We start from the raw sequence: 11,683 nt of genomic DNA on the forward strand, positions 1-11,683 counted from the left end.
TTAAATTAATCCAGAAATCCACTTGAAGTATATGACCCTGCGTGTAAAAAGACCTATAGAACTTAAAGGCTGCAAGTGAAACCTCTAGGCTGCTGCTCTAACATTTAGCTTCCTTCTTGCTCCAAGCTGTGAGCCTCCACGGTGAAATTCCCTCCCTGCTTTTCCACAGCCACGGAGCCCCACCAGCTTCTCCAGCAGCATGGACTGGAGGAGATGACACAATGCTACAAATGTCCATCACTGCACAATGGGTGTAGCTGCAAAACATGCAGGGAATTTCCTTGCACTGTCTGCCGGTGTGGAGGTGGCCCAGGAGCCTTGCCCGGCTCAGGCAAAGCTCTCTGTGCCCTGCTCTGCACCAACATGAAGAGAAACCGCTCTGCCCACTCCAGGGCCTGATCCTGATTCGCAGCACCTGCAGACAGGGGCCTCAGTGCACCTGCTGCTTGTTTTGCACAAGGGAGGACCAGACCTTCCAGCCCAGGACTCACTGCACACGTCAATATCCTAGGAACATACAAATGGGGAGATCCCAAGGGAAAATTCAACGCTTCCCAGGGAACAACAGCAAAAAAAGATACCAATCATCTTTCTAATCCAGTTAAAGGTCCTCAGATGTGGTAAGGTCTACCCTGGTTCCTAGCCAGGAGGATGTCTCCTGGTGCCAGGTCTTGGTGCTGCTGCTTGAGTCTTCTGTTCTGCTCTTGCCTTGCAAGTCCATGTCTTGGGGGCAGCTTCCATGGATGACCCTGACTACAACGTTGGCCCAAAGCTCTTGTGAGCAGCACCAGTAACTGATGGATGGGGAGCTGGCATCAGGAAGCTTCAAAGCTCTTTTTCCCCATCTCTGCTAAGGGAGGAGAAGCAAGCCCCACATCAAGCCTCACAGCGCTGACTGTTGTCTCCCAAGGGTTGATGGGCAGCACCTGCTTGCCCCCAGCCCTGCCTGATGGGAAGCACCTTCTCAGCTGGGGTCCCGGTGCTGCTGCAGAAGCCCCCTAAGAGGAGAGCACTGCGGTACCCGAGGTGCGACCCTCCCGGACAGCGTTTCAGGCGGCTGAAGCTGCCGATGGAAAGGGCCAGGCTGACAGCTCTCTGCAGCAAAACTGCTGCTCCAGTCAGTTCCCAGCTCCTGAAGTCGAAGTGTACACGTTTAATATTTTTTTTAAAGGCTGCACCAGGGCATCAGCAGAACACCAAGAGGCACGATCCAACTGGTATTTCATTTGGCATCTGAGAATCTAGTGCTATCACTAGTCTTATCTTTTACCAGACATCCTCTTTCATTACGGATTCATCTCCTCAAGAGGCTTAAATACTTCTACTTTTCCAATAAAGACCTTGCAAACTGTGTTCGAGGGTATCTTATTTTAACATTCATCACGTTTAACAAGACTTTTACCAGAGCAGAGAGAACGCGTAACTAATTGTTGGAAGATCTGGTCAAGTTTATTGTAACGGGTAACTGTCGGGCAATTCTGATTTATTTATTCGGAGGGAGATAAGGCACGCATTGTTCCCTGGAAGAAAAAAAAACAGGGCTGGTCTTCAAGTGAATATTATTTCCCGTGCCTTCTTCAATCTTTTCATAACCGAGGGGACCCACCGGAGCGCAATCCTCATTGGCTCCCTCCACTCCAAATTTTCGGGTTTAAGCTTAACATCTCCGCAGCCTGGCGAGGCCGTGCAGGTGCCTCTCCTTCTCCAGCTACTTCTTAAAAGTTCTGCTGTCCTGAGGGGACACCTGAGAGCGCCGGTGTCCCCCCCCACAGGGTCCCCCATCCTCGGTCCCCGACGGGGGGCTGCCTGCGGCCGCCCGGGGCCGGGAAACAGGGTAAGGGGGTGTGAGGGGGGGGAGCATCTCCACCGGCACCAGGAGGCACGGCCCGGCCCGGCCCGGCACGGCACGGCCCGGCGGCGAGCGTAGCCCCCTCTCACACCCACCCGAGGAAACAGATCCCGGGCCGGCTGACACGGGTGGGGGCGGCGGGAGCCCCACCGACGGGTGCTGACCGGCCCCCTCGTCCTCCAAGCCCGTCCCCCCCCAGGGTCCTGGGCCGAGCTGTGCCCTGGTGACCGCTGCCGGGGGGGTCTGCCCGGCCCCGACAAACTGCGGAGCTTCCCTGGGAGCCTGGCGGGGGGTGCGTGGAGGGGCGAGGGGGAGCAGCTGCCCGCGCTACCCCGCCGTCGGGGCTGCCTTCACTCCTGACGGGACCCCGCTCTGCTCCGAGCCCGGCGGCTCCAACCGAGGTTGGGAAAGGGAAAAGGGAAGAAGTGAAAAAAAAAAAACCCAAACCGACCCGGAATGTGCCCCCGGGGCAGCAGCGTGGGGCTGCGCCCGGTGTCCCCCGCGCCCCCCCCCACGGCCACGGAGGTGGGCCGCAGCGGGCTGGGCTCGGCTCGGCAGCCCCGGCCCGTGCCCCCTCACCCCCCGCCCCGACGGCTCCGCTGCTGCCGCGCCGAACAAAGTTCTTTAATCGCATCCTCGCCAGCTCCAAACTGACCAAGTGACCAAGGACAAACAAACAAACTCTGTTTAACGTAAGGGTTGCTCACCTGCTGCGGGAAAGATCGGACCTCGGAGCAAAGGGCTGCTAATTCCAGCAAAGTCTGGCTCCCCGGCTTACTCAGCCGGGAGAAAGCGCTCCGTCCCCGGGTTTACACACACTCTGTTAGTTCTGTTGGGAAGGCGTTTGATGCAGAGGGTGAAGATGCACCTTGCGCGCTGCCAGCAGCCAGCCCGGCGCTGGGGCTCGGGCGCGAAGCGTCCAGCTCCCCAACGGAGGGAAAGTTTCAGGTTCGGGTTTTTTTTTAAACTCAGAATTTATAACTTTTCTTTTTTTCCTCTCCAAATGTCAGCCCTTCTCCATTCGGCAAAGCTTTTTCCAAACTGTTTTACATTTAATCGGAAACCGTTTGAGCCGTGTTTCGATCCGCCCGCCGCTCTGCGTTAATTTGTTGTAAAGACGAAAGAAAAGTTAAATCCAACGGGTTTCGCCAGCAAGGAGCCGGAGCCCCGGGGCTGGGGGGGCTGCCCAGGGTTGTGGGACCCTCCCGGGGCGCGGAGTGAGCTCCCCGCTGGGAGCACCTGCCTCCCCCCTTGCCCCCCCGGGAGCCCACCAGCGGCTTCGGGCGCGGCTGGGGCGGCCGGGGGTGGGGGGTGGGGGGTGGGGGCCGGGGCAAAGCCGGTCCCCACAGCCCCCCCGCCCCCTCCCCCAGCAACAATCGGCTCCGGACAGACAAACACCAGCGCCTGTTTGGCGAGCAGAGCTCCTACCTCCGCTTGGTCACTTGTTAGCGCTGCCTCGGACCTTACCCGACGGGGCGGGAGAGGTGCAGCCCTTGGTAACTATTCACTGTGATGTTCACGGGCTCAGTTCCGGCGTGGCCTCCAGCACCGGGGCGGGGGAGGTCCGGAGGGAGCCCGGTACCGCTGCCGGACCCCCCCGACCCCCACCCCCCCCCCGCGGCCCTTCGGCAGGGCGGACGCGGCGCTCGGCGCCCGGGGGCAGCGCATCTCCCCCGGCCGGAGGCGAGGAAGGGGCCCCCACACCCCCCAAGGCCCCTCCAAGCAGAGGGGAGGAGGGGAGCGGAGCCCTCTTGTCAAGCTCCCAGCCGTCGGAGCCCGCAAGATAAACATCATTAGAAATCATTGTAATTGGGATTGTGAAACCTGACCTCTGACCCGCCGGGCTACGTGTCACAACCGTGTCTGCTTTGATTCCTCGAAAGGCGGCACAAAGGAACAAGCTCCGTGACGGGAGGCAGCGGGATCTGCGTCCCGGCCCGAGGGGACAGACGGGGGGGGGGGGGGGGAACCACGCGTGGCCTTTCCCTCCTCCCCCGCGCCTCATTTGCATATGCAAAGCAGCAGACCGCCGGGCCGCGCCGGCCCGGAGTTGGGGGGGGAGGGGCGGTCGTCGAGCCGGGGTCGTGGAAGCGGTTGTGACCTGCTCTCGGCGTGCTTTGGGGGAAGAAACGAGCGTCCGTGCGTCCTTCCACCTGCCGAGGGGGCGGGGGGGGTCGTCTGCCATTCACACCCCACAAACGCGCTGGGAGAGTCGGGGTGCGGGGGACCTGAGCCCCACGGCACTCACCGGGGGGGGCGGGGGATACCGCTTTTCCTCCTGGGCTTTTCCGCCTGGGCTGGTGGGTGTCCCCTCCGGGGGCTTGGGCTCGGGCTCCCCGGTCCCACCCGCCCCCTCCAGTTCTCCGGCCGGGGGCCCCGCTGCTTGTCCCCGGCCTCCCCCCGCCCCTCCGCGCACACCTGGTCCCCCTCCGACGGGGAGGGCCGAGCGGCTCCTGCTCTCACCTCTCGGCTCCCCGCAGCCCAACGCGGGGCTGTCGCTGAGCCCGGGGGTGGTGGGCACGCCAGGGTCCCCCCGACCGCCAGCCGGAGAGCATCCCCCGCGGGGCTGTCTGTCCCTGGCACCCACGCAGGATGGGAGGTCACTCGTGGAGGCAGCGAGGGCGGACCTGCGCCAGTCCCCTCACACGCCTCGCTCAGCTGCTCTCGCCGAGAAATCCTAAAAGCATAATTACGTTAAAAAAAAAGCCTGATTCGCTTAAATAACCCTCTTTAGGCTCCCCTTAATCTGCCCTATATTTCCCCCGTCGTCTTTATTCCTGAGTTGTCCGGCTCAGCTGAGCTCGGCCGGACACCCCGCGGCTGAGCAATCCCCTCCTCACCCTCCTCACCCTCCTCCTCCTCCTCCGGAGCCCTCCAGCCCGCCTGCGGCCCCCGCTCCCGGCGCCTGTCCCCCGCCGCAGGTAGGCAGCGGGCCCGGGGGTCTGCCGGTGGGGCGGGGGGCGGCGGGGGGTCCGGCAGCCCCCCCCTCAGCACCACCCGCCTCCCGGGAACCCGGAGTGGGCCGGTGCCGCGGTCCCTCGGCGGGGCAGCGCCGGGTCCGGCTCCCGGGGAAGATCCGTCGCCCGATTTTTAAGGAGAAATCCCGCGTTTCGCGGCGGGTGCACTCCAGAGGTGGAGAACCGAACGGAGACGGGAGCTGGGGGGGGGGGGGGGGCGGTCTCCCCGCCTCCCCCGGGGAGCAGCCGGCGGAGGGGAACGGGGGAGCCCCCGGCCGTGCCCTGCAAGCCGCCCCGCAGCCGTCTGGCCGCTCTCCGCCGGGCGGCGCGGCTCGGCCGTGGCGGGAGGGTTTCTCTCCGTCGGTGCGCGAGGATTTCGGTTTCAGTTCCAATCCCATGGAGAAGAGGAGAGGGAGAAAGGCAGGCAGGACTTTAGATGGCGCTGCGCATTTATCTAACGCCCTCCGAGCCGTCCCGGCTCCTCGGCCTGCGGAGGGGAGCAGAGGGCCGGGCTGGGATGTGCTGGGGTTGGATGCGCTGGGATGGGGGGGGGAGTGGGTGCGGAGAGCGGGGGGCTCTGGCCTGGCAGGGGAGCCCCGGCGTGCCCCTCCGTTCCCGCTCGGTGACAGCTGACCGCGGCGCTAAGCAGAGATGGTGAAATAGCAAACAAAAATGGCAGAGGCCATCTCCCACCGCCCCCCCCCCCCCCCCCCGCCGCTCCCCTTCTCCTCGCACACACGGAAACCCCCTCATGCCTCCGACGGGGCGGGGGGGGGGGGGGGATGAGCTGCAGAGGTGATCGGAGCTGCAGGCTGCGCCGGCCGGGTGTGCAGCCGCTCGCCCCCCTCCGCGCCCTGGCCCGCCCGGCCCCGCTCCCCCGGGCACGGCCTCCGGGAGCGCGGGGGGTGATGCAGGAGAGGGGCTCCCCTGGCTCGGAACTCCCCCCGGCTCCGGCTCTGCCCGCCTCTCCCCCCCGCCCCGCCGGCTGCGGCCTCGGGGAAGCGAAAGGAGGAGAAACGAGAGGAAAAGCCGATGGTCGGCCCCGGCGCCCTGTCTCTGCAGGGGCTGCGGGGAGCGGACCCCCACCGCCCGCCCTCGGCTCCACGCAAATCCCCGGTGGGCGCCAGGCCCAGGCACGGCGGTCCTCGACGGCCCACGGACAAAGCCACGGGAGAAGAGCAGCCGCTCCCGGGACCGACCGCAACCGGGGGCGGGTGGGAAAGCGGAGCGGGGGCGGCAGGCCGGGGGTCCCGCCGGCCCCCTGCCACCCCGCGTTTCCCACACCTACGGGAGAACGCGAGCGGGGAGCGGCGACGTCTCCGGCCCTCTCCCCGCCGGACACGCAGCGGGGGAGCAGACCCTCTCGCAGCGAGCCGTGGGGCTGCCAGGCAAATCCCTTTCCAACACCTCCCGGGGCTCCGAACGTCCAGGCGGTTCCGGGCATATTTTTTTTCCTGCAGGAGCTGGTGACATATTATTACTATTGTTACGAGGCGGTTTTTATTTCTTGTTAAAAAGGGGAGATGTGTAACGCGAGGCACGACCGCAACAGCCAAAGAGAATTAATTTCTTTTTTTAAGAGGGTAGAAAATAAAAATAAATAAATACATAAATAAAAAAGAAAATCGAAGGGCTCGGACAGGGTTTTAAACAGGGGATGAGCGGTTTAAAAATTGCCGCACTGATCCATCGAAAACAAAACCTAAATGCGCCACCAAAATGGCACTATACACGCAGCGTATCGTGTATGTATATATATATATTTATTTTTAAAATTTATGTGTATATATATATACGAACATCCATACACTAAAATAAAGAATTACAGCCAGCCTGGATCCTGAACACAGTCTACACTTTATTTCAGACTACAGATTTCTGAACATAATAAAATCTTTGGCTTGTAGCGGCGGGTTCAGTCTCGCAGTCTGTGGATCAGAATTTTTTTTTTTCCTCGGGGAAAAAAAAGAGAGCGACAGAAATTCACACACACACACACACACAAAAAAAAATAAGATCAAACGAAAGATCAGGAAAGTCGGACATTTACTGTAAAACAAGAGCGACGGACATCGGGGGGGGGAAGGGGAACGCAAACAAAACGAACAAACGAACAAAAGAGAGGGGAAGAGAGAGGGAGAAGGGGAGACAGAAACTGTCCAGCAAATAGAGATCGCTACACATATTTCTTACCTGAAATTAAATATATACAAGGTCATATGCTGTTTGGCTATATAGAGATAATTTTTTTTGTAAGCGTTCGTATTTTTATTTTAATTTTTTTTTTCTTCCTTAAATCGCAGTCCTTATACTATGGATAGACAATAGATCTGCTTTTAAACAGCACCTGTCTGCCTGCCGGGCGGCGGGGCTGGGGGGGGCCTCACTCGCTCTCCTCTTTGTCCTGCACGGTGGTGGTGGAGTGGTTGTAGAGTCCCTGGGCCATGAGGTGCAGCGCCAGCCCGTTCTTGATGCCCGTCGCCTTCTTGATCTTGGCTCGTTTGTTCTGGAACCAGATCTTGATCTGGGACTCGTTGAGGCTGAGCTCCTGCGCCAGGCTCTGCCGCCGCTGCTCCGTGATGTACCGGTTGGCCTGGAACTCCGCCTTCAGCCGCTGCAGCTGCTCGGCCGTGAACGCCGTCCGCGGCCTCTTGTCCTCCTTCTCCGTCTTCTTCTTCTTCAGCTTCCTGGTGCGGGGGCCTGCGGGCAGGGCACACACACGCCGCTGGGCAGGGCCGCGCCGCCGACCGACCGACAGACCGACCGACCGCCGCCGGAAAAATGGCCGACGGGCGGATTTGTGTCGGTCCCGTGTGTCTCTCCCCACCGCCCCCCCCAACCCCGGCACGGCGGAGGGAAGGAGCGGGGTGGCCGGGGCCGAGCCGCCCGCGCATCTCCCGTCTCCCCGGCCCCGCCGAGGGGAGCGGGGCCCCGCTCGCCCCCCGCCCCGGCACACGTCGGGGCGCCGACGGGATCGAGCCGCGCTCCCCCGGCACGGCCCGGGGCCAGGGCCCGGCACCGAGCAGAGCCGGGGCCGAGGGTCCCCGCGGCCTGGCACCGGGGAGCCGCCGGCAGCGGCAGCCGGGCCAGGGGCTGCCACGGTCTGTGTTCGGGGGGCTACAGCCCCTCCGCGAGGCCGGCCCGGCCCCGGGGGGGGACACAAACACACCGTCCCCGTCGCCACCCCGGAGCCCCGCCGCCGCCGGGGTCGTCCGGGCTTTCCGGCGGCCGGTCCTTGCCGGGGACCCCCGGCCCCGCCTGCAGCTCCCTCCGTGAACCCCCGCCGAAAGCTGTGTGTCCCCCCCCCCGCCGCCCCATGCCCGAGCCGGGCTGGGACCGGGTGAAACGCCGCCGCGGAAGCATCCCGGGGGCAGCGCCCGGCCGAGGGGGGGTCCAGCCCCGGTCCCTCTGCAGCCCGGCCCGGCCCGGGGGGAGCGGAGAGGGGAGGGAGCCCTTGAGAAAGGGATCTGCGAAAATCCCCCGACAGCTGCCCCGGGCCCGCAGCACCCCGCAGCCGGAGCCGGCGAGGGCTCTCGGCCGCCGAGTAGGCCGAAAGCCCCGCTGCCGGCGCAGCCCGTCCCCGGAGCCGGGGGTCTCCCGGCGGGGAGAAGAAGAACGGGGTCCCGGCGGTGAGGAGGCCGGGGTCCGGAGGGCGAATCGTTTTGCCCCGGCACCTCGCAGCGGGGTTACCGGCTCCTCCGACCGCCCGCAGCCCGCTCGTCCCCGGAGCCGGGAAAAGCGGCCGGGGAGCTCCGAACACAACAAAGAAGCGAGGCCGAGCTGAGCCGGGCTCCGCTCCGGGCTGGGGAGAGCGGGCAGCGCAGAAATCATTTCTCCTCCCGGAGGAAGGGGAGAGGAAAGGGAACGAAAGCGCGGTGCAAAAGGCCGGGCGCCCGGCGGCCCCGGGAATCGGCAGCGAAAACCCCGCGCCGGGAGCCGGGGCCGCCCCGTCTGACAGCTCTATCGCTCCGTCAATCACCCCAGTCAATCAAAGCGGCTTTTCTGAGTTCCCAGCCGCCGGACGTGTCAATAACGGGGGATGGAGACGGCTCGACCGATCACGCCGCATCGACCGCCGGCGGGGAGCGGAGCGGGGCCGGGCAGAGGGGAGCCCACCGCGGCCCGGCCGCACCGGCAGATCCCCGGCTGCTGGCGCGGGGAGCCGCGGGGGAAGCCTCCCTCCTCGCCCTCCGCTTCTTTCCGAAAAAAAAAAAAAAAAAAAAAACACATTAAAAAGAGAAACTAACGGTGGGAAAATACAGGGCTGCCGGGGGGCACCTGGGGGAGCGGGAACAGCGTGAGAAGGGGGCCCGGAGCCGGCAGGGCCGAGCAGCGTCCACACACACACATGCCCCCCCTCCCCCGGAGCCGGGCCCCGGAGCGCGGCGGGGAGCACCGGCAGCCGCGGCCTAGGGGCCCGCCCGGCCCTGCCTCGCTGTGCAGGGCCCCAGAAACGGCTCCTCCGCCACCTTCCTAAAAACAAATCACCCTTTTTCCTCGCCCTCCGAGAAAGCGCACGCACACACACACACAGCCCCGCACCGCCTCCAGCAGCCGCGCAGCGGGTGGCTGAGTTGTCCCCCCCGCCGCCCCCGAAAGGCCACCAGCACCCAGGAAAAATACATATAAAATAAGGAGGGGGGGGGGGGAATAAACCCCAAACAAGGGAGCAGCCGAGCCCGCTGCCGCTGTTCTCCGCGCTGCCGCACAGCCCGGGCTGCGGCGAGGCGGGCGGGGGGCACGGCCGGGGGTCTCTCCCCGCAGCGAAACACGGCCGGATCGGGGCCCGGCGTCACGCTCCAATTTGGGAAACTGGGGGGTGGAGGTGAGGGAGAGGACGGGGACGCGTTTCCTCTCGCCCCGGGTGACCCAGGACCCCCTCCCACCCACCCCCCTCCCCCACACGCGAGGTCCTCAGCAGGCCGGGAGCCAAGGCAGAGGGGGGGAAGAGGGGAAGGTGGGGGGCGCGACCTTGTCACGACAGTAAGAGCTGGCAGATGCGTCGCGGTTGCTTACCCGAGGACGGCCGGTCCGAGTACCGAGTGCAGTAGACCCAGGCAGGCCACACCAGCGGCTGTTGCGAGTCGGGCTTGATAACAGGTCCTCCATTATTAGAGCCCATGAGGAGGATGGCGGGGCTGCCGTGCTCCCCGTACTTGGCCGGGTGAGTCTCGGCCCCCTCGGAGGGGGGCTTGGCCGCCCCCGACGCCGCCGCCGCTGCCGCCGCGGCGGGGCCGGCTTTGGCGGCGGCGGTCGGGGGCGGCGGCGCGGAGCCGTCGGGACGGCAGTTCGAGTCCGGGCAGAGGAGGGAGGGCGGGTTGGGCGGCCGGGACAGCAGCGGGTTGACGTTTTCTCTACCTGAGCTCTGCCCCCGGTCTCCGTCCCGCTCCCGGCTGCCTCCTCCTCCTCCTCCTCCTCCTCCGGCGCCGGCCGGTGCGGGCGGCTCCTTCTTGCAGCCGAAGTCCGGCCTCAGGATGTTGTCGATGAAAAAGTTGGTGGTGCGGTGGGGCGGCGGCGGCGGGGGGGGAGGCGGGTGGCGGCGGCGGGGCAGGGGGCAGGGGACGGCGGGGGAGGCGGGCGCGGGGCTGGGGGACACCGGGACGCTCTCGCCATCGCTGCCGCTGCTCGCCGGGCCGGGCGCCGCGTCTCGGTGGCCGTGCCCCTCCGGCGGCTCTTCCATGCTCAGCCCCCGCCACGGAGATCGCTGCCTCTTCCCCCCCCACCCCCCCACCCCCCCGCTTTACGCCCACCCCACTTTGCCGGTGGGTGGCGGGGTGGGAAAGGGGGAGGAAAAAATTTAAAAAAAAAAAAAAAGGAGAAAAAAAAAGAAAAAAAAAGAAGAAAAAAGAATAAAATCCACTTGTTGGGCTGGAGCTGAGATTGGGGGTGGTTTTTTTTTTTCCTCCCCCTCGCACGGATGGATCCAAAACCGGGGAGACACTCGAGGGCTGCTTTCCCCCTTCTCCCGACCAGCTTATATTTCCACCAGCAAAAAAAAAAAAAAAAAAAAAAAAGAAGGAAAAAAACCCAAACCCAAAAAGGTGTGCTTCAGCACCGCCGCCCTCCCCCCCCCCAAAAAAACCCACACCAAACCCGCCCCCCGAAAACCCGTCAGGATCTGCCCATCTCCCCGGCTCCGCGCTGCCCCCGCCGCGGGCTGCCGGCGCCCGGCCCCGCCAGCCTGCTGCTCCGCGCCGGCTTATTCGTATTTTTAAAAAAGTCTTTCTTTTTTTTCTTTTTTTTCTTTTTTTTCCCCCCCTTCCCTTCCCCCTCCTTTTTTTTTCGGTTGAGTTTTGGCTTTGTTGTTTTGGTTTTTTTTCCTTTTCCCCCACCCCCCCCCTTTTTTTAAAAAAAAAAAAAAAAAAAAACCAAAACAAAAAAAGGCCGAATTCCCTGGCAGCTCCAGCCGCGCCACAAACTCTCCCTAAAAAATCCCTCGGCCACACTTTTTTCACCCGCACCGGAAGCACGTGAGGCGGCCCCGCGCGCGGGGGCGGCCAATGGCGCGCGGCCGCCGCCGCTGACACCGCACGCCGCGCCCAATGGCAGCGCCGGGCCCGCCGCCGTGAATACCGCGTGGGGACCGGACGGGACGGGACGGGACCCCCACCTCGCCCCCCGCACCCCCAAGCGTGGGTCGTACCCCCCAGCCCCCCCCCCCCCACGGCCAGCCCCGCAAACGGCCGCTCCCAGCCGCAACGCGTCCGGCGCCGGTGGCGGGGGTGCGCCCACCGGCCGCGGCCCGACGGCCCCTTCCCCCCAAGAATAACCCACCCACCCCAAAAATCATCCGTGGGTGCGCTCGTTCCTTTTTTTTTTCCTCTTTATTTTCTGTTCTCCCGCGGCGGGGGCAGGTGGCAAGCGGGCGGGGGGTGTC

The 11,683-nt window shown here is 64.3% G+C and overlaps 1 protein-coding gene and 1 long non-coding RNA gene across 2 annotated transcripts; both read right to left on the reverse strand.

Annotated features, from left to right (window-relative positions):
* Positions 1-1,438: 1,438 nt before the first annotated feature.
* LOC142362394 (uncharacterized) lies at positions 1,439-3,263 on the reverse strand. Its single transcript, XR_012765027.1, has 3 exons — positions 2,557-3,263; positions 1,607-1,806; positions 1,439-1,520 (listed from the first exon to the last, which is right to left on the reverse strand). It is a non-coding gene; the product is annotated as an uncharacterized LOC142362394 (long non-coding RNA).
* Positions 3,264-6,707: 3,444 nt separating this feature from the next.
* EN1 (engrailed homeobox 1) lies at positions 6,708-10,486 on the reverse strand. Its single transcript, XM_075430647.1, has 2 exons — positions 9,823-10,486; positions 6,708-7,506 (listed from the first exon to the last, which is right to left on the reverse strand). Exons 1-2 carry the CDS (start codon positions 10,484-10,486, stop codon positions 7,190-7,192), a joined length of 981 nt encoding a protein of 326 aa, XP_075286762.1. The 3' UTR covers positions 6,708-7,189.
* Between the last annotated feature and the right edge of the window lie 1,197 nt (positions 10,487-11,683).

Source organism: Opisthocomus hoazin, chromosome 9, assembly GCF_030867145.1.
Source record: "Opisthocomus hoazin isolate bOpiHoa1 chromosome 9, bOpiHoa1.hap1, whole genome shotgun sequence".
In the NCBI taxonomy this organism is placed as follows: domain Eukaryota; kingdom Metazoa; phylum Chordata; class Aves; order Opisthocomiformes; family Opisthocomidae; genus Opisthocomus; species Opisthocomus hoazin.